The sequence below is a fragment of the Formica exsecta genome, unplaced genomic scaffold, assembly GCF_003651465.1.
Source record: "Formica exsecta isolate Colony F162 unplaced genomic scaffold, ASM365146v1 scaffold16, whole genome shotgun sequence".
NCBI classification, from domain to species: domain Eukaryota; kingdom Metazoa; phylum Arthropoda; class Insecta; order Hymenoptera; family Formicidae; genus Formica; species Formica exsecta.
The window spans coordinates 59,553-70,471 of record NW_021848922.1 but is presented as its reverse complement, the minus strand read 5'-3'; the positions used below and the strand labels follow the sequence as shown (position 1 = coordinate 70,471).

The 10,919-nt window shown below is 41.4% G+C and overlaps 1 protein-coding gene across 2 annotated transcripts in view; it reads left to right on the top strand.

Annotated features, from left to right (window-relative positions):
• Positions 1-1,091: 1,091 nt before the first annotated feature.
• The window catches only part of LOC115233080 (neurofibromin), a 24,955-nt gene continuing 15,127 nt past the window's right edge, over positions 1,092-10,919 (top strand). Inside the window, exons 1-15 of one of the 2 annotated variants that reach the window (XM_029803299.1) lie at positions 1,092-1,245; positions 3,301-3,622; positions 3,704-3,922; positions 4,014-4,704; positions 4,785-5,028; positions 5,232-5,579; positions 5,649-5,835; positions 5,984-6,025; positions 6,133-6,206; positions 6,357-7,237; positions 7,376-7,683; positions 7,890-8,451; positions 8,534-9,082; positions 9,169-9,372; positions 9,462-10,915. In XM_029803299.1, coding sequence (XP_029659159.1) covers positions 1,186-1,245; positions 3,301-3,622; positions 3,704-3,922; positions 4,014-4,704; positions 4,785-5,028; positions 5,232-5,579; positions 5,649-5,835; positions 5,984-6,025; positions 6,133-6,206; positions 6,357-7,237; positions 7,376-7,683; positions 7,890-8,451; positions 8,534-9,082; positions 9,169-9,372; positions 9,462-10,915 — 6,145 coding nt within the window. In that variant the 5' untranslated portion in view covers positions 1,092-1,185. The remainder of the gene's footprint in view (positions 1,246-3,300; positions 3,623-3,703; positions 3,923-4,013; positions 4,705-4,784; positions 5,029-5,231; positions 5,580-5,648; positions 5,836-5,983; positions 6,026-6,132; positions 6,207-6,356; positions 7,238-7,375; positions 7,684-7,889; positions 8,452-8,533; positions 9,083-9,168; positions 9,373-9,461; positions 10,916-10,919) is intronic. The other variant, XM_029803298.1, reaches the window with a different exon arrangement.

Sequence of the window (10,919 nt, the reverse complement as noted above, 5' to 3'; positions counted from 1 at the left end):
ATAATTACATGATACATTATTAGTTCGTAAAATAATTATTATGTAAAAAATTCGATAAAGATTATGAAAATTATAATCTCTTAATAGACTGCCGAATAGAATTAAGCATATTAAAGGACATCCACGCAGCAATTTTGCGATAACTCGATCGAATTTTCGTACGAGCGATTGTCCCGGGTACAAGGCCATGTTGCACAGTTATGAATGACGTGGTTGCGAAGTGGGGAGAGCGTGCACCAGAGTTGACCGAACCAGGACTGTACGAAGCCAAACCATCACCCTCTGCAAATTTTTAGTAAATCGGATAAGTGATATATAGTCAAAAAAACATATAATATTCTTCAACAAATTGGAAGAACTCTTGTCATTTGAAAAAAGGAATAGTTTAAAGTTATAAGAATTATAAAATATTGAAAAACCAAGATGCTTTAAGATTAATTAAGCGCGAATAATGACGAAGAAAAGTTGCAAGAGAAAGTGAAATAAATTATTGACAGGTGTAATAATGATGTAATTGATACCTTATATTTTAGCTTCATGCATTACGAGTACTATCTATTGTCTTTCTGTTCCTTTTTATTTCGTAAAGAGAAAAGAAGAGATCGTTGTTTGGGAAGAGATATAAGTGTTTTCCAGTAAAGTACACAGATGACACAGTATTACACAATTGGCTATCAAATACAGAATTTTAAATTTCTTTATTTAACAGCCAATCATGTGCTATAGAAAGCGAAGATGCTGAGTGCAAAAAGTTCGCGTTGCTTGAACTTTTTGCACTCAGCATCTTCGCTTTCAATCTCTTCAACATCCGAATATATATTTATCTCGTTTTCAGTGCAAAAATTTTTGGGAATTTCAAGCAACGCGAACAAATCTTATGTGTCATCTGTGTACTTTGCTGGAAAACACCCATTCATTTAATTTATCGTTGGTCGCCCCTGAGCATGTGGCGCGCGATTGGTGCGTCAATGGAAAGATCGGGCACTTTCGGGAGCACACGACCATCTCCGTGATCCCACCACCGCGAGTGCCTCTCCCATCGAGGTCGGGGGCGATTCGCAGATCTGCGGTAGTGTAGTGGTCGGTCAGTCGACGTTCATAAATGATGACGTAAGGTCGCGGCTCGTGGCGAGTCTGGCGATTCGCGGTACGTGGTAACGGCCTGTCAGTGAACCTCGGACGAAGATGGGGACGCAGAAGCCCGGAGAATGGGCGAATTTGGTGCTCGCGCGTTTCGAGGATCAGGTGCGGGAATGGTGACGATGAGGAGTGTCGTTTCTCTCCTTTCAGTTCCTGGTTCCGTCGAGCTCGCCCTCTCTCTCTCTCTCTTTCTTTCTCTTTCTCCTCCTCCTCCTCTCTCGGTCTCCGTATCGCTACCCTCTTCCGGTATGGCCACCTCCTCCCCCTAATGTCACATCCACGATGCACGGGTGTGATTCGCCTCGACTCTTCGTTTCCGCCTTTCTCGGTCTCTCTCTCTCTCTCTCTCTCTCTTTCTCTCTTTCTCTCTCTCTTTCTCCATTCTCCGAATATCGAATTTCGAGTTTTCTCGCCACTCGGTGCGCAGGGTAGATTTCGCGCGGGCGGACAGGTGGACCAGCTTATGGATCAACGACTGCGAGGACGATGCTCGTGTGGGTGCGATTGACAGCCGGTTGCATCGGTCGCGAAAATCGGTTGGCGTCAACCCGTAATACGGAATTTGAATTTGAAGGAGAATATATAAAAACTCAACAAACAGGAACAGGCTGTCCTAACATAAGAAACGTACATATTTCGAGAACCTTGACGATTATTCTATCGCCCGATCAACAAGAATTGTCCTACAGAAGTCCTTGGTATTTTCGGGCAACGAAATAAACTTCCAAGCTATTCCCAAGACCATTGTTACACAGACGCGAAGAACGCAAAAACTGTTTATGCCAGTATAGATTTCTCAGGATGTTTATTTCACTTCATCCTTGTTTGAGTTCACGCCGCTCACAAGAGATAGATAGATTGTATCGCGTGTGATTTTTCGATATAAAAATTGAATTTTATTAAAAAAAGATTAATTAATTTTGACTTAGATTCGATTTTACAATTGACACAGATTGGGGGCGCATTGATCTGTCTAATTGAGATATTATTGATAAATCCTTAGCTTATCTTTTAAAATCTGTGAATTTAATACGATAGAGAACTCTTCGTCTTTATTATCATATTACATTGTTTCAGTATCAATCGCATTGTGATCTAAATTAAAATGTGTTCCGAGACGCGATTTGCGTGAATGAATCGAACTATCCCGTATTTCGATTGGTTACACAACCCTTTTCTTTGGGAGAAAATCGGACATCTCGCATTTATAAATTGGGGTCAATGCGTATCAACAAAGAGAGCGATCACCCCAATCCCCGAGAATGCGATGTCGTTCCTTCCCTCCTTGATTCGTTCATTCATGAAAAGATACATTCTTGCAAAGATGGCCCCCTCCTTCCCCAACTTCCCTCATGCGGTTTGACCTTCGCCCTCCTCTCCCCCTCCTCCCCTTCTGGAAAGTCAACCTTGCTGTGAGAGCAGCTCAATCAAGGTGTATGTACAGTAACGTATCTAAGGAGGGTACGAGGGTACGGATATACATAAATATCGATACGCGAGCGCGATCCTCAAACCTATTTCCATATCTCGCGTGAATTTTATTATTCCACGCTATTGATTATCAGTCGTTGAGATTGAGATTTTGCAATTGAAATAAAAGATTTCTACTTTTTAATTGGAATCTTGAAATTGTTTGTAAATATTTGTTTCGCGATAGTTATCAAATAGCTAACGTATCTCGCAAAAGACTCTTCGTTCTCTTTCTCTCTCTCTCTCTCTCTCTCTCTGAATTCTGTCCCCACCCGCTCTCGCGACGCCTCTCGTTCATGAGTATCATTCATGAATGAAAGTCGCTTTACGCACTTCAGCTTACCCGCATATTGCGCGATACGTCGAATAAAAAGGAATAAAACCGGAATCGATTGCGTCGCACGAGCGTATAAATTGACGTTTCCTGATGTCGGGGCAATTCGTCGCCACTATTATTTCGAGCGCGCGCATATTTCACCCTTAATGCCTCTTTTATGCACGTCTATTTTTTCCTCTCTATCCCATGTAACAAAATAATTACTGTTCCTGCGGGAGAAATGAATGAATTCATCCACCAGATATTACTCACTCTTGCGATTTTATCTTTCTCTCTCTTACAACTCGTTTATTTATTTGCTTGTTATTAATATATATTTCCCTAAAACTGATTCTTCTCTTGAATTTTTGTAGTTGCCGTGTCGTTCCGGTCCCGAAAGTCCTCACTCACGAGTGAACGAGAAGAGGAATAAGAAATGTTTGATAGAGATCTCTCGGTACCGTTTCTCCCTCGTTATATCCGGCCTTACAAAGATGCTGCAGCGCGTCAACGAGCTGACACCGAGCACAAGCGGTCAGCGACCGTTCCACACCATGGATCAGGATCGGCAAGAATCCATCATCATCGTCCTGGACACGTTGGAGAAATGCCTGGCGAACACACCAAAGGACACAACAAAATTCGAGGAGGCCATGAACATAAAACTACTGCTCCGAGAAATATGCCAGTTTATAGGTGAGCGAAATACAACAAGGGTATCCAACGGCTTAGACTTTGGATTTTCATAAGCACAATTAATTGTAATATCTTATACAGGAATACCATCAGACAGTCCACAGACGAAAATGATTAAGGATCTAGCGAGCAAAGTGCTGTTTGCTCTAAGTCTAAATTTCTTCAATGCGGTCTTCAATCGGATATCAGCCAGACTTCAGGAACTATCCAATAGTGGAGATGAGAATCCAGATTGCAGCGATATCGAGCTGATGCAATATATCAATGTCGACGTTCACAGACTGACTAGACTTCTGAATGGTAGGCACTGAATATTATAATGTGATATAAAATCAAATGTATTTTTAACATATTATACGCTTGTATCGTAATTCTCTTGCTATCATTGCAGAAACGATACAGAAAGTCCGGCAACTCAAGAAGTCGGCGCATCTCGTGCTCATGAGTTCCCTGGAGAAAGCGATCTGGAATTGGATGGATACTTATCCGCAAGAATTCGCCGATCTGCAGAAGCAGCCTAATGAGGATCTCAGTAAGGCGTGCGAGGAGCTGTTTGACATTCTCGACACGTTCGTCGACAAGAAGAGCCGCGCCGCGGCAGTGTGGCCATTGCAGATGATGCTGCTGATACTCTCTCCCAAAGTCCTGGAGGAGATCGTGAACGCCGACTCCGGGCCGCCAGGGTCACCTCGATACTCGAAAAAGAAACAATTCATCGACAGTGTGAAGCGCAGCCTGAGAATGCACGGCAGTTCCTCCAGCCGACAGCTGTCCGAGGCCGCGGCAGTTGCATGCGTCAAGCTCACCAAAGCGGCCACATATGTCAACAACGCGGAATCGAAAAATAACGTCATCCTGATTTTGGTACAGCAATTGATGGACGATCTAATGACGCTTCTCTTCCATCCTTCGAAACCATTCTCCCGTGGGCAGAATTACAACGCGCAGGATGTCGATCTGATGATTGACTCCTTTGTTAGCTCCTTCCGCATTAATCCGCGCAACAACGAGGTGTTTAAGTTTTGCCTGAATGTCAACTATCCGTCGACATACCAGTTCGTCCTGGTCAGCTCGTTATACAAGCAAGTGCAAAAAAATATTTTCTTCTCGCAGTGTCGTGTTTTCAGCAAATCTTACCAGTCCCATAATACCAATATTTCAGAATCTTCACGCAGCCAAGATTGCCATGGTGGCCAGAGATCAGTCTTGTGTATTCTTATGGCACAGACCTCAGGAACATGTTCACTGACACTCTGAACAAGGTTACGCAGAACTGCATATGGTACACACCACTACGCATGATTCATAATTTTGCTCTTAAACCTAAAGAGGAGATGGCCAATTCCAAGAATCTATTGTTGGTGATGGTGCGGCTCATTCATGTGGATCCCATGTTAATGCTGCATGTATGTTGTTTACAAATAAATATAAGATAATTGTTTAAGGCGCGTTGAAGAATAACTACATAAGGAATATATATATATATATACACATACACACAATATGCATAATATGTGCGTATGTGCGCGTACGTGTGCGTGCGTGCGTGTGCAGTTTATATAGACATATGTAAAATGTTCAAAGCCTGAATTAATTAAGCACTTTACAGAATTACGGCACAGCTGGTCACGAAATACAGAAATCCACTTTAGAATTGATTAATGGACTCGTCTCGTTAGTCCATCAACCCACGATGCCGGACATTGCCCATGAAGCAATGGAGGCTCTGCTAGTGTTACATCATCCAGATAAAGTCAAAGCGTGGAATCCTGAAGCGCCGTTGGACACTTTCTGGGACATCAGTTCGCAGGTCGTCTTCTCAATCTCGCAGAAATTGATTCAGCATCAAATCTTTAATTACACGATTATACGGAATGCCTTTCTTTCTCAGTATAAGGATTATGCAAATGTGGGCAGCCAGATAGCTATTAGTAAACAGGCGCATATTAAACTCGAGGTATATACTTTCATTCACTTGTAAAATTACACATGAAATTAAAAATTAATCCGCGAAATTTTTGCACAGGTCGTTTGTTTAACATATTTATGGAGTATAGACATAGAAGCTGTTTTAGTATCAATGTCTTGTTTCGCATTACTATGTGAGGAAGCTGAAATTCTTTGTGGCAGTGATGAGGTAGCAGTGACTTGTCTACTTCCGAATTATCAGTTGTATTTAGAATTGGCGCAAGCTTCGACTGTATTGATCTCTGGTGAGTTTGATTTGTTTTACGAGATTTCACGCTCGGAACAAATAGAAAAAAATGTGAAATAAATCTTTGAATCCATTTTTCTCTATTTTAATTAATAAAACTCTTATTCAGCTATAGTAAAGTATTAAAGATCTTGTTATCGTAATAGCCCACGGAGAGAGTAGGCTATGTTATCAGGAACATAATCACGGTGAGTTCTTATTTTTAATTATATATTGCCTTTATATTTGTATTTTATCATTATGTTTCTTTCTTCGATAATTTGTTAACTCTATTCTTGACGCTTGTGTATTTTAGGACGTGCTGCATTACAAAAGAGAATATTATCTTTATTGAGAAAAATAGAACATTGCGTGAATGGTATACAACCTGTACGTATAATTATTTTTTATTATGATATATTGTATTATGATATATAGTATTGCATAAAATATAATATATATTAATTAATTGTATATATCGAATATATTTAGTTTTATAATCTTTTAGAAATTAATAGAGAATGTTATATTTATATTTAGGCTTGGGAAGAGACATTCAGAAATTGGGAAGCGACCTCGCGGCAATTGTCCAATTATCCCAAGACCAAGACTGAGGACGTGCAAGTCGAATCATTTTGTCGCAGCAACGTGAAACGAAGGGCAGCGCATCAAAATTCGGAGCATGAAGTGGAGGAGCAAATTAACGAGTGGGCCAATATGACAGGATTTCTTTGCGCTTTGGGTGGAGTGTGCTTGCAATGTAGTTCGCCGAATAGACCGCCCTACGGTGTACTCCCTTTCAATCTCGAGCCTAAAAAGAGCTCAACAAAACAACAGGAGACTAGCTCCGGTTTAACGAATCCTAATCAAGAATCGCAATATTGCACAGTTACGCAATTTGTATTTAATTTACTACGATTATTGATTTGCAATAACGAAAAACTTGGCAATCAGATACAGAAGCACGTGAAGGAATTGGTCGCGCATGAGATGAGTCCTGCCTTGTATCCAATATTGTTTGATCAGATTAAAAATCTTGTCGAAAAGTTCTTTGACCAACGTGGACAAGTGATAGTATCAGATTTGAATACGCAGTTCATCGAGCACACTATATTTATAATGAAAAACATTCTGGACTCGAAGACGGATCAACCATCAGAATATCTTGGGATGACCAGCATCGAAGGCATGATGTTGGCAATTGTTAGATACGTCAGGCATTTGGACATGACAGTGCATTCGATTTGTATCAAAACCAAATTGTGTCAACTAGTCGAAGCCATGATGAAGAGACGGGATGACCTGGCGTTTAGGCAAGAGTTGAAATTTCGCAACAAACTGGTCGAATATTTGACCGAGTGGGTTATGTGCGCCCCTCCTTTTTCCTCGACAATTGCCAACGATATCACAGCCTATACTAGGTAAAACATTTACTGTCTTTTTATATACATCTAATTATTGTCTAATTTTTAATCTTGCGACTATCTATAATTATTGGATAACTTTATTCCAAATAAGAAATTACAATGAGCAAATCTATCATTTTAACTTTTCCACAGGGATTTGGATCAAGCTTGCATGGAAGCAGTAGGAGCTTTATTGCGCGGACTACCCCTTCAGCCTGAAGATTCTGATCGTGTCGACTTGATGGAAGCGAAGTCTGAATTATTCTCGAAATATTTCATGCTCTTTATGAATTTAATAAATTACTGCAACGAACCATCATCATCGGAGGATAAGGATGTCGTCTCTCGACAATCGCCTACTTTAGCGACTAGCAAGTTAGCCACTTTACGCAACACTACCATTCAAGCCATGAGTAATCTTCTCAGTGCAAATATAGACAGTGGTTTAAGGCACTCGATACGTACGCAAAATATCAAATCAATTCGTATGCTTTTAATTTAGGAGTTTTCTGGAGGAACGGCTCTCTTAAACATTCTTTTAAGAAACATTCTTATTTTTATTTTCATTTATCAATTTACGCCTTCCAGAGAACTCTCCAGTTGTCATAACTATCAGCTCTAATGATTAGTTCTTTCATGCTAAATGTTGATTTCTTTTCTTATTTAGATTTAGGTTACAACGCAGATCTTCAAACGCGTGCCGCATTTATGGAAGTGTTGACTAAAATACTTCAACAGGGAACGGAGTTTGATACCCTTGCTGAAACTGTTCTAGCGGACAGATATGAACAATTAGTTCAACTCGTTACAATGATCAGTGATAAAGGTGAATTACCTATCGCCATGGCATTGGCTAACGTAGTGACGACGAATCAAATGGATGAGCTGGCACGCGTTTTTGTGACACTATTTGATGCAAAGCACTTGTTGTCGCCTTTATTATGGAACATGCTCTATCGAGAGGTTGAGCTGACCGATTGTATACAGACTCTCTTTCGCGGTAATACTCTGGGAAGTAAGATTATGTCGTTCTGTTTTAAAATTTACGGCGCCAGCTATTTGCAAGGCCTTCTCGAACCTCTCATCAAACCTTTGCTAGACGAGCCAACAATCAATTTCGAAGTAGATAGCGCGAGGATTGATCCCAGTGAAAATATCGAGCAAAACGGTAGCAACTTGATTGCATTGACACAAAAGGTGTTCGATGCTATAGTGTCGTCGGCAGATATGTGAGTCGTCATTTGCTACAATTAATTATTACGAGTAAGACAACCCTCGAGTTCAAAATCTATTTTCCGTTAATTTTGTTAGGTTTCCTCCGCAGCTGCGCTCGATGTGTCACTGCCTGTATCAAGTATTGTGCAAAAGATTTCCGCAGTCACCGCAGAGCAACATTGTGGCTGTGGGAACGGTGATATTTCTGCGTTTCATCAATCCTGCCATCGTCTCGCCTCAAGAGACGGGTATAGTAGATAAGCCAGTACCGCCGCAAGTGAAACGAGGTCTCATGCTTATGTCGAAGATACTGCAAAACATCGCCAATCACGTAGAGTTCAGCAAGGAACAACACATGCTGCCGTTCAATGACTTTCTACGTGCGCACTTTGAAATCGGTCGACGATTCATCATACAGATAGCATCGGATTGCGAAACAGTTGATCAGACCAGTCATCCTATGTCATTTGTATCGGATGCCAATGTCTTAGCCCTTCACAGGTTGTTGTGGAATCATCAGGAGAAAATCGGAGATTATCTTAGCAGCAGTAGAGACCACAAAGCTGTCGGAAGAAGACCCTTTGACAAAATGGCCACATTATTAGCATACCTTGGTCCACCCGAACATAAACCAGTGGATTCGCAGTGAGTTATATTGTATTTCCTCATTTCGTTTATATCATCGCAGCGACTAATTTAAGTTGCGAATTAATTATACATTTCAATTTCAGTTCGCTTTTTTCGTCTTCTTACGTTCGTATGTCTCGATGGGCAAGCAAAGACATGTCCTCGACTAATTTCGAGGAGATCATGATGAAACATAATATGCACGAAAGAGAGGACTTTAAGAGCATCCAGAGTATGAATATCTTTTACCAAGCAGGCACTAGCAAACAGAGTTATCCAGTGTTTTACTATATTGCACGTCGATTCAAGTAAGCATTTTATTTTGCAAAGAGGTAAAGATGTAACGAAGTTTAAGTTAAGTTGATGTTTTTAAAACAGTGCAAACTTTGATTTTTAGACTCGGCGAAACAAACGGCGACTTGCTGATATATCATGTAATCCTGACTCTAAAACCCTTCTATCATTCTCCATATGATGTGGTCGTCGATCTTACTCATACGTGTTCGGATAATCGGTTTAGAACGGAGTTTTTGCAAAAATGGTTCTATGTTCTACCAGAAGCAGCCTACGAAAACCTTCACGCAGTATATATTTACAATTGTAATACCTGGGTACGCGAATACACAAAGTATCACGACAGCATCCTGGCGCCGTTGAAAGGTAATCGAAAGATAATTTTTATCGACGGTCAAGGAAAATTGAACGACGCGATCGACATCGAACAACAGAAATTACCTGGAGCAACATTGTCTCTGGACGAAGATTTGAAGGTTTTTACCGGTGTCTTGAAATTATCCCACAAGGAGATGAAGGTATCCGTGAAGCTCGGACCGACGACCTTGCAAATAACTCACACGGACAGATCTAAAGTGTTGTCGCAATATGTTCTCTTAAACGATGTGTATTACGCTTCTGAAATAGAGGAGGTTTGCCTATTGGACGACAATCAATTCACGCTAACTATCTCCAACGAGGCGGGACCGTTGACTTTTGCCCACAACGATTGCGATAACATCGTACAGGCTATAATCCACATCAGAAATCGTTGGGTGTTGTCACAACCCGACTCCATGTCAGTTCATTCGAAAATCAGGCCTAAAGACGTACCGGGAACCTTGTTGAACATGGCCTTATTGAATCTCGGTAGCCCGGACCCGAATCTTCGGACTGCAGCCTACAATCATCTATGCGCACTTACGGCGACGTTCGGCTTAAAAATAGAAGGTCAACTGTTGGAGACGTCCGGTATATGCATACCGTCGAACAATACCATATTTATCAAGCATTTGAGCGAGACCTTGGCGGCGAATGATCCGCATCTTACACTCGAATTTCTGAAAGAGTGCATGCAGGGCTTCAGGGAGTCGACTATCGAACTAAAGCATTTATGTCTCGAATATATGACGCCGTGGTTGAGCAATCTCGTGCGATTCTATAAGCCGCACGACGAGGGCGGCAAGCGACAGAAGCAAGTCATGGAAATTCTCGATGATTTAATCACGCTGACCGTGCAAGAGATTGAAATGTATCCGAGCATACAGGCCAAGATTTGGAGCACGATTGGCATGCTGCCAGAACTGATAGATGTTGTCCTCGATATTTTTCTGCAACGTAGCGCGCGATACGGCTTAGGCTCACCGATGGCAGAGGTTATGGCGGATACTGCGGTCGCCTTGGCGTCCGGCAATGTGCAGCTGGTAGCCAAGAAGTTAATTAGCAAAGTATGTCGAATAGTAGACAAGACTTGCATGTCGCCGACGTCTCAACTAGAACAACATATAATGTGGAGTGACATAGCGATTCTCGCGAGGTATCTCCTGATGTTGTCCTTTAATAATTGTCTGGATGTAGGGAA